General features: G+C 33.6%; 3 protein-coding genes across 4 annotated transcripts in view; 1 reads left to right on the top strand and 2 right to left on the bottom strand.

Moving 5' to 3' along the window:
• Positions 1 to 695: 695 nt before the first annotated feature.
• The window catches only part of LOC106125650 (uncharacterized), a 41,582-nt gene continuing 19,547 nt past the window's right edge, over positions 696 to 22,730 (top strand). The window contains exon 1 of the mRNA XM_013322930.1: positions 696 to 785. The gene's annotated coding sequence lies outside the window, so the exon portion shown is untranslated. The remainder of the gene's footprint in view (positions 786 to 22,730) is intronic.
• LOC106125790 (monoacylglycerol lipase ABHD12) lies at positions 10,037 to 14,516 on the bottom strand. Its single transcript, XM_013323143.1, has 10 exons — positions 14,389 to 14,516; positions 14,042 to 14,163; positions 13,790 to 13,903; positions 13,574 to 13,702; positions 13,378 to 13,470; positions 13,072 to 13,206; positions 11,983 to 12,131; positions 11,236 to 11,403; positions 10,634 to 10,767; positions 10,037 to 10,114 (listed from the first exon to the last, which is right to left on the bottom strand). Exons 1-10 carry the CDS (start codon positions 14,397 to 14,399, stop codon positions 10,069 to 10,071), a joined length of 1,101 nt encoding a protein of 366 aa, XP_013178597.1. The 5' UTR covers positions 14,400 to 14,516; the 3' UTR covers positions 10,037 to 10,068.
• Positions 14,747 to 22,527, bottom strand: LOC106125788 (monoacylglycerol lipase ABHD12). 2 transcript variants are annotated; one of them, XM_013323141.1, is made up of 10 exons: positions 22,384 to 22,527; positions 19,890 to 20,008; positions 18,359 to 18,472; positions 17,846 to 17,986; positions 17,472 to 17,564; positions 16,907 to 17,044; positions 16,645 to 16,799; positions 16,072 to 16,242; positions 15,574 to 15,701; positions 14,747 to 14,889 (listed from the first exon to the last, which is right to left on the bottom strand). In XM_013323141.1, coding segments are annotated over exons 1-10 (1,086 nt in total). In that variant the 5' UTR covers positions 22,386 to 22,527; the 3' UTR covers positions 14,747 to 14,864. The 2 variants fall into 2 exon arrangements, with proteins under 2 accessions (XP_013178595.1, XP_013178594.1); XM_013323140.1 differs by having other exon boundaries at positions 22,130 to 22,526.

The following is a 22,730-nucleotide window of genomic DNA, read 5'->3' as shown; positions in this document are numbered from 1 at the left end:
AGGTTCTAGTTACATGGGATTGCCTTTTGTTTTGGGTCGCGTCATATTTCCACTGGTGCGAAAATTGCAAATAAGCCTTAATACCCTATGTTATGTCGATTAAGGCTTAGACTCATATAAATTTTTACCCCCAAGCAAGCTATTCCTGCTCTTGACAAGGTCAATAGTTCATTTGTGTCTTTATTCCTATAGAAAGAAAAAGTTATTCCTTTTTCAAATTTAACAATTCTATTATAATAAATAGTATGAACTTAGCTTTATATTAGATATTGTCTTAATTAATAATTTAAGAAAATTAAAACTGATACGATATGATCCGCCATCTTGAATGTCTTTGCACCGAGAAATCGAAGGAGAATAAAATTCATTTATTCGTGTGAATAGTTAAAAGATTAATTTGGAAATTTGGCCGATCAAATTAAATTAGGCGACGGCATTTTATTTTGTTATATTTAAAAAGACAAGTTTTACGAATGATTTCATCGTTTACAAACATAATGCCGAATTTCTCCGAATCTTATACAACGTAGAAAGGAAAACTTTGTGTCTTTTGTTTTTCATTTTGTACAATGGCAACATCAATGTGTCATCTGTGAAATCAGTTGCGTCATCTTTTTTGCCGCGAATCAATGGCAAATTTTCGAAAGTGATTTTTACTGAAAAATATTTGAAAATTTCAAGTTTATAAACAAGAAACACTGTTTACATTAGTTGTAAAGCCAACCAAATCAAACAAACGTCGATTTTGAAGATGTTCGTGGATTTGAAGCCTATACCAAAATAAGGTAGGTTTGTTTATATTAATATTGCCGTGTTTACACTAATTTTTACAACCGTAAGGAAAGATGTTTTTTTTTCAAAAATACTTTTGGAAAAATTAAAAAAAAAAGTTTTTTTCTAAAATACCAAAATCATTTTATTGACCATATTGTTAAAACGCGTGATCATACTCAGACCGCTTGCTGTCGGCTCTCGACGCAACTCAAATATATTTCAGTCGAAATTATTCTTTTTTCAATATGGCGTCGCATGTAGATTTACGATATTTTTGTCGGTTCACTTTGTATGTAAACGCGGCGGATGCTCAGGACTTTATCAAGGATCTAGAAATCATTAATTTACTAAACACTGCATAATAAAAGTTATTATGCCGCATCTATATATAAAACCACTAAAAAAAAACAGTCAAATTGACTTACGTTTGACGATAACGATTAAATATGTTATAGATAAATAGACACGCTATTACCAGAGAAAACTTGTAGTTAATTCAGGAACTGTATATGTTAAGCTTTTAGAATAAAAATAATATTTTATATCAAAAAATATGCCACCTCCATTAAAATTATAACTTTACGTTCAAGCGGTGTGGTCCTAATGATATCAGCATTACGTTTATTCCTCACTTTAATACCGTAGAATTAAAACGTATTATAAGTGGTCACTTAGGCATCCCCTAAGGGACAGTAACCAATATATGACATTACTTACGTGTTGAAAATCTTACTTCTTACTAATCTTATAAATGCGAATGTTTGGATGGATGGATGTTTGCTAGAAGATATATCCGGAACGGATCAACGGATTCTAATAAAATTTGGCACAGATATAGAACATAGTCTGTAAGAACACATAGGCTACTTATTAAGGTTTTATTTAATACCATACAATCGGAGTCGAGTGAGACAACTAGTACGTAATATTTCCCTAACAATTTTTACGCCCTGTCAGAAATGACAATGATTACGTCATAGATAATCAAAGTACCCTTAAATAGTTTCAATAGAAAAAAAGTTTCGACCCATTTCTAAGTTCACAGACCTTTTTGACTAATGGGCGCTGAGACACAATTATAAATTCCAATATTATTACTGACCATAGAATCCGGTACGGTATGGACTTGAGGGCAATCGTAAAAAAGTCAACGCGAGGTCATCAATTGTGTTTATAATTATTAGATTATTTACAAATACTTTGAATACATCGCTCCTTTTGTTTGTTATACGAAGCTATATGCACTTATGCAGCACGCAATGTAAATGTGTTTTAACGTTATTATCAAACGTCGGTTTAACGTTTCGATATTTAATAATGGAATCCCATCGTCCGGAAACGTATAAAAAGCGCGGCGAAACTTTCAAACTTGGAACTGAATGGAGCGTCATTTTTTACGTCCGTTCGGGTTGTCGCAGTGAAAAATGATATAATTTATATCGGTACCGTGCTGGTAGCAGGCGGCTACTCGTTTTGTGTTCGCGTGATAAAATATAAATAAAAAATACATTTTTATAATATTTTTTCTCTTCTCCTACTAATTTAAAATGTTACCTTATCAACGCGGCGCGCTACCACAAAAGGTTTAGGGATTCACTAGTTACAAGTTTATCGATATCGAATTTAAATTTTTTCGTCTTTCGACATTTTAAAACCTGAATCTAACAGTTATTAGTTTGTAGATTATTTACCCATTATTGCATTTACTACATTTGATAATATTATGACGTTCATTTCCTTAATCAATAAAAATTTACTGAAGTAATAAAGCTTATCGACTAAACTGATACTCGGAAAATATGAATGAAGTTATAAAAATAATAAAAATTCTGTTATATTTTTGGCAATCTCTTTTTATTTGCGATATCAATTTAATTTTTACTAGTGCTATATATACAAAATTGATTCGAGTAAACCGATAAACGTTAAATAATTGACATCACTAATCCACTCACACATTAAAATGTATCCCGTAAATATGAACACACACAAATAAAATCGAACAACAAAACGCGCGCTCGTGTGAGAATGAAATATTCAAATTTGGAAGCTGATTCCGTTTATGGCTACTTAATTTGGGTGATTCGATTTGAATATTTTAAAAAAGGAACGCCGGAAAAAAAAAACTTAAACGGGCAAAGACATTCCACCGGTACGGTGCATATGGATTGTGGACGCAGACTAAATTATCTTTGCCTACATTCGTTTTCTTTTAAAAAATAAAATGTCCCTTATTTTTGTACTGTTTGCATTCGAGCAGAATAATATAAGAGCATGCACTTAATATCGATTCTCTTCCATCCCAGTACTAAATAAACTAAGTCATCATCATCAGCTCACTATTCGTCCCCACTGAGGGGCTCGAAGCCTAACCTCAGTTAAGGGTGATTAGGCCATAGTCAACCACACTGGTCAAGTGCAGGTTGGTTGACTTCACACAGATCTTTGAATTTCTTCTTACATATATGCAGGTTGCATCACGATGTTTTCCTTCACCGTAAGAACGTCGGATAAATGTACATATGTAAATCGGAACACACATTGGTACATTGCGGGATTCGAACCCAGGTCAGGTGACCCCTGAGCCACCGACGCTCTAATAAACTTAGTACCAAACTATAAAAAGTATTGAAAAAAAATATCTAGACTTATCTCTCGTTTTACCACACATGTTGAATAATTAATTTCAATATGAATATAATTTGAAGAGTTTTGATTAATCAAATTAATAGAATGAATATTAATTAAAAGTAAACATAATTACGATGTCAAACGTCAAGAGTTTCTTTATCGTGAGATTTACTATGGTTCATTTAAACAGAACTACCAACATTAAGGAATTACTTATACGTCAGATTTTAACAATTTGTATGTAGTTTTAATCTATGCATGATCGCAATCTGTTTAATTGTTCAACTAGCTACAATTTTAAATTATAACTGACAGTATGTCATGTTATTTTTTTAATTACTATGTTGTACTGAAACTAGTATACCTAACATCGATATGAAACAATGCAAACAATACTGAGTACTAGTTTATAATTTGACTTTTTTTTATATCATAAAGTGGCAAACGAGCGAGCGGCCACTTGAAATCTGCATATGCGTTGCCTACCTTTAATCGACGGAGGAGAGGATGCACAGAAAGAAAATATTTTCGATTCCCATGCATCCTCTCATCCGGAAAGTCCACTTCCACATCCCATCCTTGCCTTATAAGAAAAAGGGTGGGAAGGGAAAGAGGACTAAATTAGGCCTCCAGGAAACACTCATCAGACGAAACGCGGAATTGCTTCCACTTCACGCCTGTCTTCAAATATTGATTGATATTTGACTGAGAATATTGTAAACTGTAAATGTCAAGTTTATAATCAGTTGACAGAGCCTTGTTTCATTCCTGAGGAAGTTACTTCCTTACTTCAAATGTGTTTCCGCGAGTTTCTTCTAATGAAAAATGTGTTCCAAACATATTGTTTTTTTTGTTTAGTTAATTATAGCAATAGAAAGATAATAATATCCTTTTTGGATAAATTACTTTTATTTTGTGCCTAGAAAAATATTATCTACGCTCTTATCCACTATAGACTACAGATATCGAATCTTTATAGTTTTTAATTAGTAATTTTTGTAAAGAAATATTAAATTTGGTCATAATGTCATTAACACGATAGCTGCAAGAATGATTTTTCGAAAAACGAAAAAAATTGTCTCGCTGTTTATAAGCTTTATGGGGCCTTGCGGGTCACGCTGTATACAAACAATTCGATTAAAAAGCGTCCGACAAGCCACAGCGAGGTGTTGAATGGAAGTATGGCTTGTCGGACACATATAGTCCGACGCGGCCTGATTGAAACATTAGCTTGTCGGTCATAGAGTCCGACATGGCAGTTAACGCGTTAAATAATTTTGCCTTTGTGATTAGTTTCAACGTGTCATAGCGTATCACACGTGTCTACACCTTGTATAATACCTACTTAAAAACATTTTTCTTAATAAAAATTATATATATAATAATTTTTGTAATCTGTAATGGTACCAAAATGTCGCGTGCCATTAGTTCGCCATTCCTGTTATAGACTCCAAATATTTTAGTATTTCTAGAATTCATAATTTAGTAAAGTAATAGGAATAAAAGGTTTTTGTTTGGAAAAAAATTTAAATTGATGGTAAAATAATTACTTTTATATACTCTAAAGTTAATAGTGCATAAAAGGTAACAAAAAACACTGTAGCGAACGAATCAACTTTCCCTTTCCCCGACGTCCGTTCACGTTAGTGGACGCTGAGCGAATGAGCAAAAAAGCCCGCGAGACTGATCTGACAGCAGCCGCTGGGTGGAGCGAATGTTTCCCGCCTCTCAAATAGCGCCTCCTCATTGGCTCATTTAAAAATCGATTCCGCTTCATAAATATGCAGCCGCTTTCGTTTCCCGCGCACCGAACTGCTCTATGGCCTACAAGCAACTGTCAAAACTCGACCTTATGACGCAGGACTAAGATTTGAAAATAGAACGTTTTCATTTGACAGATACGTTAAAACGTTCGGAAACATAGTCAATTGTTTTAACGACATGTCTTTCTGGCCTCTTTTGCTTTATTTAAAAGAGTATGGAGCCAAGAGATGTTATTTTTTTTTACTCGTAGTCGCATTCAGAACGCATGCCTATATTTTATATATGAGTATGTATCGTAAAAAACAATGGACATATTCTACGTGGGTGAAATTGAAACGGTAATAAATAATGGTGTATTTATGATTTATGGTGAAAGGTGTAACGGAGGGAGAAGAGTCGAAAGATTGTAATACCGATGGCTGAGATTTTTTAGAGCTGCCGCGTTTAAGAAATAACTATTCTATGATTATTACTTTGAATATTATTAAAGATATGTAAATCTGTAAGAGATCTTCCATTTGTCATATGACGCTTGAAAGGAGAGGTTCCGAATAAAATCACGAAACATTACGAAGAGAGAGGGACGTTTAAAATAAGAGTACCTGGATGACCGGTATTTTTTTTTAATTGTGTTTTTTGGAAATTATATTTAAGTACAAATTACTAATAAAATGATGAAATATGAATAATATTTTTCGATCTTACCGATAGAAAAAGTTAAGTTTATGTATAAGTTGATTATCGATAAAACACGAATAAAATGACATTTTCTAAAAAGATTCCTAGCTAGATCGATTTATCGCCACCGAAACACACTATATACTAAATTTTATGAAAATCGTTGGAGCCGATTCCGAGATTCCAATTATATATATATACAAGAATTGCTCATTTAAAGATATAAGATATTATGTTATAAATAATGTAATTTCAATAATACATGATACTAACAAAAATAAACAAGACTTTAGATAGGTATTTGGTGTAGTCTAAAACCTTACCAAATATAGACAGGATGGGGATAAAAAGTTGCTAAAACATCTCGTGATTGATTGATAAAAAGTCAAATTGTCTATAGCACTCAGAGATTTACAATATGCCCGCGTGCATCAGGTACCTTTCCGTTCAAGTCCCATCAAAATCTATCCACCCGTTCTGGATATTACCCGGAACAAACGCTCTTCGGGACACACATATAAATAAAAATTGAAAATTCAGTACAGCAAATATTTACGAAATATGATTGTTTTTTATATAGCTAAATAGTGGCCAATTTTTATCATAATTTTACCGTATTTACCACGGGGAGTGTTCCGAAGAACTGTTTGGAACGATTCCTGCCGTCGAGTTCCGTCATCAGACGACACGACAGACCGCCAGGTTCCATCCACACCACCTGGATGTCTGGCATTCCACAACGGAGCGATTCTCGCGCAACTTCTTGCCTTGGACTGCCCCGTTGTGAAACAGTCTGTCCTTGGCGGTATTTCCAAACCAATACAACTTAGGGACCTTCAAGAAGCGAGCATACCATTTCCTTAAAGGCCGGCAACGCATCTGCGGTTCCTCTGGTGTTGCAGATGTCCATGGGTGTTGTTGATCACCTCGGTGTTCCCTCCGCTCGTTTGCTCCCTTCTCTTAAAAAAAATTACTAAGCTGTCTACCTCGTTAAGTTTAGGCGTTAAGATGTAAGCACCAATTAGTATGGGAAGCCGGACGATAGCTCGGTCTTCCCGGCGTTATCTAAGCCTTAATACTCAAGGAATGCTAAAGGAATGTGCTTGTATGTCTTCACTTGTCAAAGTCAATGGCTACATATACTTGTGTGTGAAATACAACGACTTTCTTATTTACATAACGATTCTTACAGTAAAAGGGTAGACAGATTAAATATTTTTTTCGGTATGATCCTAGGGCGCCTCTGCGTCTTTTCATAGATCATTTTTTTTTCTTCTTTTTGATATTTATTTGACTGCCAGTTGTAAAAATTGATACTGGCAACTTATTACAATTGCTGTAGGAAAGTATAGCTGTAAATTCAATAAACATACTAACTAGCTGTCGGCCGCGACTTAGTTCTTCCAGATAATATTCTACGTCCATACCAAATCTAAGAAACATCCATCCATTTAACTTACGTATTTTTAATATTAGTAAGATAAACTACGTTACTACCTACATGTATTTCGACGTTGTTTCAAAGATTGAAGACCTTACATTATTGACCACTTCTTTCGTTTTTCAGGACTTACTTCTTAATAACATAAATGCGAATGTTTAGATATATGGATGCATGGATGTTTGTTATAATGTACCTCCAGAACAGCTCCACGTATCTTGATGTAATTTGACACTGATGTAGAACATAGTCTGGAAGAACATGTAAGCTACTTATTAAGTTACTTTTAATTCCCGCAACGGAATTGCAGGCGATAGGTAGTAACTACTTAATAAGTAGTTTGAATAACGAATAATTGCATTCTTCAAGTTGGTAACATATCGGATTGTTATAAAAGAGGCGATGCGCGTGTAATTGAGTAGGGGGCTATTGACAAACAAGTGCGATGCTAATATGAACAATATCATGTTTCACCCCAACCTTGTGGCTTACGTATCTGGTGGGTAGATACACATTTTTTGTACAAGTAATTTGATTTTTAAAAGTTTGACAAAGTACAATAGTTAAACCACGTTCCATAATATAAAAAAATCACTGGTATTAGTTATTTATTTCTTTAAATTGTAAAGAAATAAATACTATTGGATTTCAAAAATGCGTTTTATTTAGACACATATTTGAACGCTATCCTAAAATTTAATTGGTATATTAATTTTTATGTTTGAGCTAATAATATTTTTATTGGAACAATAAAAACGTCAAAAATCTAAAATATATCCTTGGAGGAACCAACGTACATATTTCTATAGATCTTTCTAAATGTGAAGTTCTAAAATTAAAAAAAAAAAATTAAAAGTTACTATCATTTTTTTTTCAAATAAAATGTATTAATTTGTATTTCATTTCTAAATGTATAATTATTTATTTAAAAATCTAAATACTAAATCTATAAGGATTACAAGTTACGTAATATATTTTTAATTATTTGATGCGAATCACTCCGCCCCTGTTTTTGAAGCGTGAAATGAACTAGAAGAGCGCACTCCCGAACGCAATCTTACCACATGTCCACTGCGCGTTTCCGAACGCAACTTATTACTGGTAACCCCGCGGAGAAAATGATGTATTAACTCCCGCGCAAACGACAAACGACAAACGCAAACTGCAATAACCAATAAAGTGTGGTTGTGAATTTGTTTAAAGTTTTTATTATCAAAATATACAATTGCAAATGTTAATTATTGTTATTATAGTGTTTTAATAGTGAACTAATATAACTCTTCGTTCTGGTAAGTACTTGCGAAATTCTTTGCATGATTCGAATACACTTTTGTTTATATTGTTTTGTTTTCGTCAATTTCTTTTTGTGTGATAAAAATCTTACTAATATTATAAATGCGAATGTTTAGATGTTTGTGTAGGTTTGTAAAGGTATCTCCGGAACGGCTAAACCGATCTCGATGAAATTTGGCATACATATAGAACATAGTCTGGTAGAACAGATAGGCTACTATTTATGTATTTTTTCTTTTAATTCCGCGCGGACGGAGTCGCGGATGAAAATTAGTTTTAAAATAAGGTCATAGATGATTAAATAGACTAAATTATTTGTACAAATAAACGTGTTGATATGTCTAGACATGCATAATTATTTTACGAATATTTATATGAGATTATGTTACAAAATATAGTCTATTAGGAAATTTATAATAAATTAGCGTAGAAATAAAAAGCTAAATATAATGTCCGCTCGAAATATTGACAATAAAGCTAAGGTCGAGGCTAAATGATAAATGGCCAGCGTTCCTTTCGGCTACCGTGCCACGGAACTTATCGTGTAGGGTTGTCAACGAATATAAGAAATTTCTTATTGCAAAAATAACCTTTAATTAAAATATGGCCCTCTAGGAAGACTACTAAATAAAAAAAAAACATCATAATTGAACAGGCCATCTGGTAGCACGTATGTTAACCCTTAATTCGACGAAATTTTTTGTAGCAAAAAAAAATGTTTTTTTTTAGTAAAGGTATTCTTACGTTATTTTCTCTAAACTAGTTCAGTAGATTTTTTTTAATTAGTCGTTAGTCTAAATCTAGCAAAAATATCGGTATCCAAAAAAATCTGACCTGTCTCAATTTAATTAGAATAGACAGTAGTAATAATTTTTAATTTCAAATTGTTATTCTAATAATACGATAAAGGGTAATTTTTAAATACTACTAAAAATACTGAGATTTTCACTTTTAAAATCGCAAAAAAAAAACGTAAAAAAAATGTCGGATGACACATCCCTAAAGGCTCTTAATCAAAAAGATTTATTGTCTGACGGTTACTATAAAACGGCTATAAAATATCGCCTCCAATTTGTACAATTTGTATTCGTAATAAAAAAAACAAAAAACTGCGGATTTAACGTGATACAGATAAATAAAATTTTCTGCGATCTATTAATTCCCTTTTTTATTCTATTTGGATGCATCAAAATCAACATTTAGTTTGATTTTTTGTATTATTTTAAACTATTAAAATCTTACTTATATTATAAATGCGAATGTTTGGATGGATGGATGTTTGAAGGTATCTCCAGAATGGCTGCATGGATCTTGCTAGAATTGAGCATGGATGTAGAACATAACTGGAAGAACACATACGCTACTATTTTTTTTATTAATTTCGCGCGAACGCAGTCGCGTGCGACAGCTAGTAATGTTAATAAATATTATAAAAATAAAAATCAAACTACATAATTAACTCGTTTATCGGTTTTTATTTAGATAAATTATTTTTTGTGTTGTTCATACTTCTCGACGGTCTGCAGGAAACTACTGTAAAAGAAATTAAAATTTAATATCATATATTTAAACAAATAGATTAACGTTTATAAAAAATGTATAAAGAAGAAATATAAGAGATTTAAGAGATCATCGTATCTCTACATCAAAATTCACAGAACACCATAAAATCTACAAAGTTATTAGTTGCAAAGTTTTGTTTGAATAACTTTGAATGTCGACTGACCCTTACAAATATGCGACAATTTCCGGTCAAAACGTATTTTAATACTTTTTTACATATGTCAATTCTAGCCAAGCTTATTTATCTTTATATCTCCGCCAAGGAAAGGGAAATATTCTCGTTTTGTGCGTCCTCTCCTCTGTCAAACAAAGGTAGACAACGTATCTGTGGGCAGTGGTCACTTAGCTATTTAAAAATATTTAGCTAGCTACTATAAAAAAGGTAGTTGATTACACTGTCTCGTGTACAAGTTTATTACCATGTCAGATCTAACCAAGCCGTCGACGAGTACGGACGTGTTTCAGTTGTTTAACATAGTTGTCGCATACCTGACGACGTGTGGCAGATCAGGCGCTTGACAGAGGTTATTGTGTCCGAGGCCCTGGCCACGCTCGAAGCCGTGCAGCACAACCGGTGCCTGTGAACTCGCTTCTCGTCTGCTAGCTACCGTACTGTTGTATAGCTGTGAATACAAACATAGATAGGCAAAGATTGTGACATTATCCAACCCCACCAGGTCCTCAAACCATATCAACTCATTCTTTTGACCACTCGTGAACTCAGGGGTTACGTGAGTTTTTAATAACAAATATATCAGTGCTTCATCACAAACCCTGATAATAAGTGGTGATGTCAACTATAAACAGATGTAATTGCCGCACGTCGAAACGTCCAATGTTAAATAATGAATGGGGGAAAAAGTTGGTGTATTTGTGCACATGCACCAAAGTGCAACCTAAAACCCTGAAAGGCTAACTACTCTTTGTTTGTAGTTCAGTATATATTTACAGGTCATCTCTGAACTCTATTGAATGTACTAAAGTTCGCTGTTTACAGTCAGGTCATGAAGGATGTCATCATTACGCATATGTGGAGTGAACTCTTCAATCTGCTTCCAGATGTCTTAGAGGGAAAGTAATCAAAGATATACCTTTACAGCCAGCTCATAAGGCACAATCCTATCGCTCCTGGAGTGTAGAATAAGGATTGGAACTTGCGGTGCCAACATCAAGTACTGGTCTGTAGTGAACGCGTACTCTGATGACACTGAGAATGGCTTCAGGAATGTCGCCTTGTAGTACGGTAACCAGGATACCAACTAAAATACCAGCAAAAGATAAATGGTCATACAAAAAGACTATCTAAAGACAGACTCGTTAAATTGTCTAATTTGTTATACAAACTAAGTCAAAGTCCCATCAAAATCGGCCTTGCCATTTCGGAGATTACGCGGAACAAACGCGGACGGATACTGCAATTCTACTAATTGCACTGTTATTGATTGATGATTAACCAATAATCGTGACATGGACTGCCAAAACATTTGCTATCTCCTAAATTATTCAAACTTTCGTGAGACATTATACTAAACTGATATATAAACACGGCTAAACACTCACGTATATTCGTCCGGTGGCGGCACCGACTAGTTTCGAGCCCATCGGGGCCCCTTCATCAGGATGAGTGGTACAGGTATTATTTCGCGGACGGGGCCCGCGACGCTCATCCTGATGAAGGGCCCCCGATGGGCTGAAAACTAGTCGGTGCCGCCACCGGACGAATATACGTGAGTGTTTAGCCGTGTTTATATATCAGTTTATTTGCTTTCTCTGTTTGTTTTAAAGAAAAAAGTGAAATGTCAATATGTTTTACAAAATTCGATTATTTAAATACATACCTTAGAGAAGGGATGACTCTCAATTTCCTCAATCAAGTTGTTAAAAGGAGCCTCCAGGATTAGAGCACTGGGTTGTGGCATGGTGCCATGCCCCATGTTGCCACATAACTGAGATAAATGTGCCACCAAATGGGCTGCTACTGCGGTACCTACATATAAAAACATCAATAAGCAGTCGTAGTACCCGACGCTTTGTTTGGCATGACAGAAACAAAACCTCTCTTGTTTCTCAAAGCGAAACCTTACTGTGGAAGTGACCGCTAAAATATTAGGCTCCAGAAATTCTTCAAAAGATTAATATTAAGCATCTGCAAAAAGTTAAGACTCAAACTGAACGAGGGACACAAGAAAAGAGTAACAAATTCATGCGACTAGAATAATCAAACCTATATTCTACAGTTCCGTTAAATACTTCACTCCCCAAAAGTGATTCCGTAATTAACGCAACTTATAATAATTTGAAAATTCATCAATTACGTGAAGGACATACTCATGTTGAATAAAAACTGACGAAGTAAAAGACATAATGAATTCAGTAAAGACACAAGTCTTGTAAGAAAACTTTAAGTCTAGAAACTTGGATCGTGGTTCGTATGGAAAGTTAATTCACTACTAAATTAATTTATTCCTCTTCTCCCATGTAAAATTAATGTACCAATGTTTGTGATACCATCAACCTTAATCCTAGGGCATGAAAAAGGATAATCGGCAATTAATACCCTTTAGCGATGATTTTCTGATAATGCCTTGAGTCTCTAATCATGAATGACATATTCAAGTCTTGCGGCCATCAACGTCACTAGCGGTTGCTAAAATTAATCTGGTCTTGTTCCAAGTAAGGTGCTGCCCCTCTTTACCCCACTAACGACTTCGGCATACTCAAAGTATTCAACGTAAAGCGATTAATTCACAAACCACTTCCAAAATTCAATTAGTTTCGTACCCCTTGTTGCTACACTTTTTCTACAACTTTGATTCCTTCCACCGTAAACCCCCAATAAATCTTCCGTAGTTCCCAGGATATCCTATACTATTTGGAAATAACTACCCTTTAATTACCAATTGACCCATGTTTGGTTATATACATACCTAAAGAATGTCCCCAAATGACCACCATAGGTCTGTGCGTACGACTAATAGACCTAAGTATCCACGAATATACGTGAAGAGTATCTTCCACCACGCCGCGCTCTGTCGGTTGAATGTATGTTGAATCTCCGTAACCTGAATAGATGGCGCTGTTTTTAATAAATAGAAAAATAGAGGGCGTTGTTAAGTTAAGTCACATTTTTTTGCATGACAGGTCTTGTCAGTATCTGAGTTTTATTTGTTTTATTTTATTTAACTATTGGTGTTTATTTTATTTATATTCAACCTTGTTGGTTACAAACTCACCTCTATAATCAAATGTGATGACATGAAAGTTTAATTCTTGAAACACTTTGTATAAATTTAGTCGGTGTGGAGACGCCCTGTGGTTGCAATTACCTGAAAATCCATTGATCTTTAGATATTAAAGTATAGTTATTAATTTGGTTGTGAACAGGCAATGTATGTTAAATGATTTTATAAGTAATGTATTTTGTATTACCGTGACAGTAAAGTACCACAGTGTTCTTCGTCTGTCTAAGCTCGTTCAGAAGTCTCGCGTTCGAATCCAAATGCTTTCTTACCACGAAAATCTCCTTGAATAGGGAGCATGGTACTATGTGCCATACACCTTTGAAAGATTGTAAAATTAATATTTTGTGTCAAATTTTAACACACCGTTTAGACAGATTACTAAAAAATTAAACGTAAACTTTACCTAGACATATTTTACAATTGTTAATTTTCGATTGAAATTCCACTGTAAAATTCCTCGCACCGATAATATTACAACTCGAAGGGTTGTTATAATCCAAATTTCTTGGATAATTTACTGTAAATATAGACAATAAATAAATAAAACTGAAATTCAAATCACAATAGAAACGCCTGTAAAAAAATTATAGCAATATTTATTTCATAGTGATTTTTAATAAATTCTTCAGGCGTGGCCTTATTATCGTATACTTACTGCAGTTTGTAAAAACCATTTTTCTCTGTACACACTTGCTGTATCTAAACACGAGTGGTAATACAGCTACTTGTATTAAAAGTACACTTGCTGTGAGTGATGCACCCGCCATCAATATGCCCCTGGAAATGAGTACTATTGGAGAAGGGGAGACAAAAAGTCTAGAAGCGATGCCAGGTACAAATAATTGATATTTTTCGCCGTTCAATTAGCAAATGGCATAGTCTTTTAACTTATTAATAATTTATTACATAGTATTTGTTTCTAAAATACGTTATTTTGGTTTTAAAAGTGTATAAATATTGAACTACTTTATAAAACTATGTAATAAATAAAATAAAACTCACCCTATCACCATGATTTGTCTGTTAACGTGATTGTTTTTTAAATTTACTTGATTATCGATTTTTATTATTTTATTTTATACATTTTATTACAAAAATATTATTGAATCATGTAAGATATTTGGTTTGTCAAAATGACAGATTAAATATAACCATAAATAAATTCAATAGAATTTTACAAAAGTAAAAAAGGTTATGATAAATCTATGGCCAGTGAAAAATTAAAAAAATGGTTTCTCTATTTTCTGAGTTTCTAGATTCTGAGTGAGACGGAGAAATTAAGGTTATTAAAAATAACATTAAATTAAATATAAAATGTGTTGCTGACATGAATAAAATTAGATATATTTTTTTATAAAACTGTTTTATTAAACTTAAAAAAGTACAATAAATAAATAATGTGTAATAAAAAGCGTATCGTCCCTGTTGCCGCGTGAAATTTAAAAAGCCAATTTACTATAAATAACACCATGATGGAATCATCGGTGTGTTTTCACGAAGTTTCTGAAAAGAAAAATATTTAAAATAAATAAATAAATAAAAATCGTTTATTTAGGCAAGAAAATTATGATAAAATTACGTAATAGTACGCCTGATTCCTAAACTAGGTTCTAGACCCGTATTATAGGAGCCAGGGCTTTATCGTCTTAGTGCTATAGTTTAAGTAATATATTAGTTACATTGTGAGATTGCTTGCCTAACTAAATATAAAACAACAATCTTAGAAAATAGTCAGAAATCATGATTATTTTACTTGCTGTCGCACGCGACTCCGTCCGCATTAAAAAAGTTAATTAGTAGTCTTGTCTTGCTAGGCCATGTTCTACATCTATGCCAAATTTCATCAAAATCCATAAAGCGGTCCTGGAGATAAGGGCACAGACCCCTCCTTCCCCTCGGTGACCACTCGTAGTACATGCCAATCCAACCAATGCGGGTCACATAATATGGATACGTTCCCTAACTTAAAAAAAAAACCATCTGACCATACATTCGCATTTATATTACTAGTCGTCGCACGCGTCTCTGTCCTCACGGAATTAATAAAAAAAAAACTTAATTAGTAGCCTATGTGTTCTTCCAGTCTATGTTCTATATCTGTGACATTCCAGCGAGATCCATACAACCATTATGGATATACATTCTAACAGATATCCATCCATACATTTAATAATTAAACTGTCTCACCGTATGACATCAGGTAGATCTGGTGCGGTACAGATCCATTTATGTCCCAAGTTGAGTTTGCTATCATAAGCGTGCAAAGTAACAGCCGCGTCTCCTTCAGATCGAGATTCTAGTATAGCTTTATACAACTGAAAATAAATATTTAATTAAATAAACTATCTCAATCATTCACTAGTCAAAGTTTGAGAAACACTGTCCAAAAATGTGGACGTTAGCTCAGTGGTTAAACACTTGATTTGTAAGCAAGCCATAGGTTTGAATCCCGCCATGTACCAATGTGTTTTTCCATTTACATATGTACATTTATCTGACGTAGTTACGGTGAAGGAAAACATCGTGATGCTGCACATATCTGTGAAGAAATTCAAAGATATGTGTGAAGTCACTCCCTGGAACAGCGTTGACTATGGCCTAGTCACTAATTTTGGGTAGGCTCCGATCTCAGTGGGGACGTATAGTGAGCTGATGTCCAAAGATTGCTTTGTATGAGGTTATTACCTTCTTGCCAACAACGAAGGGCACGATGACGTCATCCTTGGCGTGCAGCACGAGCACGGGCAGCGAGCGCGCGCGCGCCAGATGCACGTCTGACACGAAAGCGTGCTCGCAGCAACGCGCGCGGAACGGATCCACAAATGTATTCTCAAAGTACGGCAGCCAGATTACTAACTAAAATATGTTATGAACATTAACGGCCAAGTGGTTTCAATGCGAAGTGACTAACCGTGGGTTTCTGAGACTAAAATCTGTGTTTAAAACATATTGTTGTCTCTATTTTGTCAAATATAATGACAGGGATGACGATATGTTTTATACAGATATTTTGGTCTCAGAAACCTCTCAATCCATGCCCGTATATAAAGAACTTGAAGGATTTTTAATACTAGCTGTCAGCCACGACTTCATCCGTGCGGTATAAAAATTTTGTAGTCTATGTGTTCTTACAGACTATGTTCTATATGTATGACAAATTTCTACGAGATCCATGTAGCCATTCTGGAAATATCTTCTAACAAATATCCATCCATCCATACAAACATTCGCATTTATAATAGTAAGATATGACATTACCTTTGCAAGTGGATGATTCGCGACTTCATCAGCAATATTGTTAAAAGGAGATTCGAGAATGAGTCCATTAGGTTGAGGTAAAGGACTGGAACGTTCTAGAATCTCACAGGACAACTCCTTCAGGTTGCCAAGAAGATGAGATGATATTCCAGTACCTAAAAACAACATATCAAGTATATTACTTACAGTATTAATGTCTCACGAAAATTTGAATAATTAACACATTTTATTAATAGAACGAATAGTAAAAAAAAATGAATACCTAAAGAATGTCCCCATACAAATACTGGTGGCTTTTCTTCCCCTTTATCTAACGTAGTGTTCAACCAATCGTATACAATAAGTGAATCTTCCACAACACCACCTTCACTTGGAGTCAGATTTGTTGAGTCTCCGTAACCTGGAATTTAATTTAAAAAATTAACTTTAAATACAATCGCTTTTTATCATATTATTCTAGTTTAAAAATAACTTCTACAAGACACAGTCCAGTCCCGACAACAACCTCCATAAGGGAGAAACTCAGATTAAAGAGAAACCTCTATAAGCGAGAAACTCGGATTAGAGAGCAACCTCTATAAGTGAGAAACTCACATGAGAAAGATACCTCTATAAAAGAGAAAGTCAGATTAGAGAGAAACCTCTAAAAGCGAGAAAAATATCGTGATCCCTTGTACGCTCGCATATCCAGGTTCGATTTATTTTTTTATATTACGTGCTATCTCTCTTCCAAATCTCATTCACATACTTCTAGCTGTTTCAAAGTTACATAGTAACAAATATCCATCCTCCATCCATACATATTGAGAAGTAAGATTGGATATTACCTCTGTAGTCAAAAGCTATAGTGTGGAAATCCATTTGTTGAAAGAACTTGTACAATTGTATCCTGTGCCACGCCGCGCGGGAGTTCGAGTTACCTGTAGGTACAAACAAAAATATTTTCATAATAATCGCCATTTTGTATTCAGTGTTACTAGTAAAGCCGTAAGTTAAGTCTGTAAAAAATATGTCAACTGTCATCTTGTGTAGGGAGACATCTTGTATTTATAAATAATCTCTTGTTACCGACTTTATGGGGTTTCGGTCGAAGTATATCATCTGCCATTTTGTAACGGCGGCCATTTTGTCATGGGTTCTACTAGTCGAGCCTTCATATACCGTCTTCCTTTACTAATATCGTTAAATATTTAATACTCACCATGACAATACAATATGACAGGTGTCTTAGAATTGGCTAATTCTTCGTCCATTGCTATATTCAATTGTTCTTTATCACAATTCCCTTCGAAACTACCTTTCATACGTTCATACGTGCTCTTTGGTAGTATATGCCAAATACCTGCAATATACAACATATAATTAAACAGAAATAATCCTAAAAAGTACTATATTATCTTACTAATATTATAAAGAAGAAAGATTTGTTTCTTTGCAATTGAATAGGCTCCAAAACTGAACCGATTTGAAAAATTCTTTCTTGCTTGGGGAGCTGACATAGGTTTCCTTACTAACATTATAAATTTGGATGTATAAATGAATATTTGTTTGAAGGTGTCTCCGGAAAGCATGGATCTCTGAAAGCTGAAATTTGGCATAGATGTAGAACATAGTCTGGAAGAACACAGCGTACTAAGTAGCTACGCGTGATAAGATAGCTAGTAATATGACTTATAACATTATATAGGGATATAGTTAATAATTAAAATCTTACCAATTCTGATTGGACATCTGTCGATTTTGGAATGGTATTCTATATTCAAGTTTCTTGCTCCATCTATACCACTGGACGATGGATCCTCGTAATCTATACTTAAAGGCCATTGTACTGGAAACAAAGAATATAATATCAAGCAGGATTTACTGATAACGACACAAAGACACCTGTATATTAAAGTGACAACACAAGTATGTGTCTACAAGTTAATTTAAAATCCAGCAAATTCAACTTTTTAACATTTTAGGAAATAATAATACAGTTTAGGCGTCATTCAAAATGTATCATGCGGTATATCATAGAAGCTGACAATGGAATTCAATTTAGTTACAATCGAATTGTTCCTTTCGAAAGAATTTAACCTTTATTATTCGTCTTTACTATAAATTCACGTAAAACAATATTCTCTAGTTAGACAAAATTTATAGTACTAGTGGTCACTCATTGGTCCAAATTCGACCTTAATTTAATTCAACACTTTAATTGTGTCAAATTACTTTCATCTGTTCGCGTAATTTCCTCGTAAAAGGTTCGCATCACTTACAAAGGTTTCTATTCACGTATAATTATGACTTATCTTCATGACTCGTTAAAAATCAGATTATTTTTAAACTTTGATGTGTTACAATCATTTAAAATATTGATATAGTACTATTTCCTATAAGATATTAATTAATTATTGTCTTCTACGATAAGGTGTAATTTTAGATTAAGTAAGGTACCATTGATATTGTTTATGTGACACGGAAGAGCGGGATTTCCAATCACAAGACCGTTGTGGATGCTTAAATAGAAGTCCCGGCACAAATGTTAGTACGTACCATTTTTGTTCAAGCAATAAATCATTTTTAAATTCCATTTTTAAAGGTGTAGATAAATGCAATATTTATCATTCAATTAGGAACAATAAAATATTCCATTCCATTGAATAATCTTTAGACGTCACGTTTTTAATCTGAGTAAAAGATTATTAGCCGTCTGACTCAATAGGGTAAAGTTTTTCAAGTATATGTTTTTATACATTTTAACGTGCAGTTTTGTTTAACTTAGGGTAGGATACGAGTCCTAGTGGGGACGTGTAGTGAGCAGATATCAGATCATGTCTCACATGTGTAAAACAGATCAGTAAATCGTCTCAGCTCAATTTGCATAATGATTTGCCTTTTGAGCTGCTATTCAACAGGTGCTGCCTCTGCTAACGTAGTTATAGTACATAGCGATGGGCTGTTAGCTGCCAATTTTGTTGTTAAACCGTAGCTCAGCTGTTGAAGTTAACGTGAACTGAACTTTTGAATTGGTTCAGAACTGATTTACACATGACTAGTTTCATTGTAACCGTCGTAAACAAAACAATTATAACCGAAGTGTGTTTGAATTCGTATTCTTACTATAATTTAAATTCATTAACAATATTCCTACAATTTTGTTGGAAAAGCGACTTTGTTTCATTAAAAATATTATTTTAACTATATTTATATCCATTTAAAATCAATTTGAATTGAAAATAAAAATACACAAAAAAACTCACCAAAGTTAGCAAAAATCAGGCTTCTTCGGAACGTTTTCGAATATTTAAATATCAAAGGCACAACAGCGACGTGAAACACGAAAATACCGGCTGATATTGACGCGCCGAGAAATAGACCCCTGCAAATTAAAAAATAAAAAAAAAATAACAAATGACTTCTCGGAATGGCTCTAAGCCTTCCCCAAGTTAGTGTTTTTTTCGTAGATATGCTCAGATTGCATCACAATCTTTTCCTTTGAGAATAGTGAATTTATACATAATTCAATCGAATAATAAGCAAGAGTCCAAGAGACCGCGATATTTTTCTCGTTTATAGAGGTTTCTCTAACCCGAGTTTCTCGCTTATGGAGATAGTCCGTCGGAACCGGACCCCCCGGATAAATCCCGTTTATCCAGTTCTCGCTTTTGTAGCTTACACTGTAGTATTATAATTAACCGTTATTATTATATTTTAATATAAATATTTTTAACGTTAAAGAATATAACAAGCGTGAAACTCAGGGTAAGGAGAAACTTCCATAAGCAAGAAACTCAGGATAAGGAGAAACTTTCATAAGGGAGAAACTCGGGTTAAGGAGAAAACTCTATAAGCGAGAAATATAGATTTTACTGTAAATAAAACAGTGATGACCCTGCTGGGTAAAGACCTCCATTTTCTCCATGTTTATTGTTGTTCAAATTTAGACTTTTGTTACTATCATGTCACTTATCCTTGGCATTAACACAAAGAAGTTTTTTCTTTCCAGCGGGAAATGCTATATGCATACTCCGCACCCTCTCTGTAGGATTGTGTTCGTGATAGGTAGCATAATGGCTAAACCCCACTATTCCTCCCATGTACGGTGAGGCCGGACATGCTTGAATTTTCGTCCGGAAAACACAATGGCATTGTAAGTATTAATTAAGAATATTTATTGAGATATTAATAAATCTTATATGCATATTGGTAGGAACTTCCTTTCATGCATATAATAAATTTTTAATTGTAGTCATAACAATGTTATTTTTTATATTATATGCATAATTAAGTTCACCTTGACTTTTTATTGATAAAATAATTAATTTTTATCTCATCACAACATGTTTACGTATTTGTATTTGACAATGAGAAAGTCACAGTCCAACTCCAATGTAAATAAGGGGTCATGCAATAACAACATGATTTTCAGCAAGACAAGCCCCTGTATATCTCTCAATATCATCAATCTGTTCATATCTCTACACAGTTGACTCAATCCATACTTTCTTTGGTCTTCCTCTACCTTTATAGCCATCTGTATTCAATAAGCATTATTTTGTTGTTTACGTGATTATCTCTCGGCATAATATGTCCATATTATTCTAACCTTCTGCTTCTCAATTACTCTGTTATAGACTGTTTAAAACTTGTCAATTGATATATATTTTTTGGTACAAAGTAATATTATGTACTGTACAAAGGTATAACCTGGTTTGGATAATTAAGCATTGATAAATATGATTGACATAGAAGTTGCAGGTTATTTTTGACCGGGATAAAAATATGTGTGAGGGAGTGAATTTAGATATAACGGCCAATAGAGATGTGGTACAGTATTGTGTCAACACTATCTAGGCAATAGGCCAATGTACAAAAAAGATAATTTTATTCATAAATGAATATATTCATCACCAATCTGTTATGTGAATAGGCGGAGGGAGCATAGTTCATTATTAAATCTGAATTCACTTCCTTTTTATCCACAGAAGAATATATTAATTAAACATAAATACATCTTATAAGTGTTTAAAGGCTCCTTCTTTATAACAATTTTTTTTCCAAAATCTTTTCCCCCATTTGAGCTTAATTAATGACAATCCCTATAATGGATGTAATTTATCAAGACAGACAAGAAAATAATATTATTACGATTAATAAAGCTGCATGCGAAAACAACATGCATCTTGAAATGGTAGTCTTATATATTTTTTTTTTAGATTTATGCATTGTAAAATTGCTAAATTTTAAATCTTTTTAACATAGGAACCATTAAGATATAATAAAGCATATACCATGTAGGTGTCCATAAAAATATCTACCTTACCTTACGATAATTGTTGTGAATTTACGTACATTAAGCCACCATGCTATTATAATTTTTATTCCAATCACCATACACATTTTGAATAAACTTGATATAGAATACAAAGACAAGACATCACTGTGAGAAATCTGTTTTCTCACAATAGAATATTAATTTAAAAAATTATAAAAAACTTACAAAAATGTATACAGAAGTACACACGTCAGTATCCATTGCGTTTTAACCATTTTTAATACAATTAATCACTTAATGGAAAGGTAAAAAAGAATGTTATAACACGGTGAAAAATAGTCGAATTAAAAACGTGAATAAATTGATGACTAAATCTGTTAAATTACGGTAACGTCGAAGTTAAAAAATTGCTATTATTTACAGTTATGTGACCGAGTAAAATGTCAAGTGCTTCGTGGAAAACAATGTTTAAGACTAACATGTATATAAAATTATCCAGTATCGCGGCACAAGGACGCTGTTCTTCAGTCTTTATTATTTACGAATAAAAGAAGAACTTTGTCCTTTTTATCTGCTTTTATTTTTACTAATAAATCCAATCAGCAACTGTTTTAAAATGACAATGTCATTAGCAATTTTTTGCCTTGACATTGACGTTTGCTTTTTCGTCTTTTAATTTAATGTTACAGCTACTAGTTATTTAGCCACTAAAAAAGAAAATATCCAAGATAAATTTTTATTTATTGTTTGAAATATCACTTATTCTTGAAAAACCGTGGGGTACAGAATCTTGTTTAGAGACGCCATCTCCTACCGGAGGTTGGAT

Source organism: Papilio xuthus, unplaced genomic scaffold, assembly GCF_000836235.2.
Source record: "Papilio xuthus unplaced genomic scaffold, Pxut_1.1 DF825783.1, whole genome shotgun sequence".
In the NCBI taxonomy this organism is placed as follows: Eukaryota; Metazoa; Arthropoda; class Insecta; order Lepidoptera; family Papilionidae; genus Papilio; species Papilio xuthus.
This window is presented reverse-complemented; position numbering and strand designations above follow the sequence as displayed.

What these genes read in the sequence shown, in the direction of transcription:
- LOC106125790 (XM_013323143.1), bottom strand. An exon ending in CATTTGGGGACATTCTTTAG is followed by an intron (nt 12,132 to 13,071) that starts GTATGTATATAA and finishes TTTTATATGTAG; the next exon opens with GTACCGCAGTAGCAGCCCAT. An exon ending in AGAGTCATCCCTTCTCTAAG is followed by an intron (nt 11,404 to 11,982) that starts GTATGTATTTAA and finishes CTGGTATTTTAG; the next exon opens with TTGGTATCCTGGTTACCGTA.
- LOC106125788 (XM_013323140.1), bottom strand. Translation starts at nt 22,179, where the DNA reads ATGGTTAAAACGCAATGGATACTGACGTGTGTACTTCTGTATACATTT. An exon ending in CAGATGTCCAATCAGAATTG is followed by an intron (nt 17,987 to 18,358) that starts GTAAGATTTTAA and finishes TGTATATTGCAG; the next exon opens with GTATTTGGCATATACTACCA. An exon ending in TGTATGGGGACATTCTTTAG is followed by an intron (nt 16,800 to 16,906) that starts GTATTCATTTTT and finishes TGTTGTTTTTAG; the next exon opens with GTACTGGAATATCATCTCAT.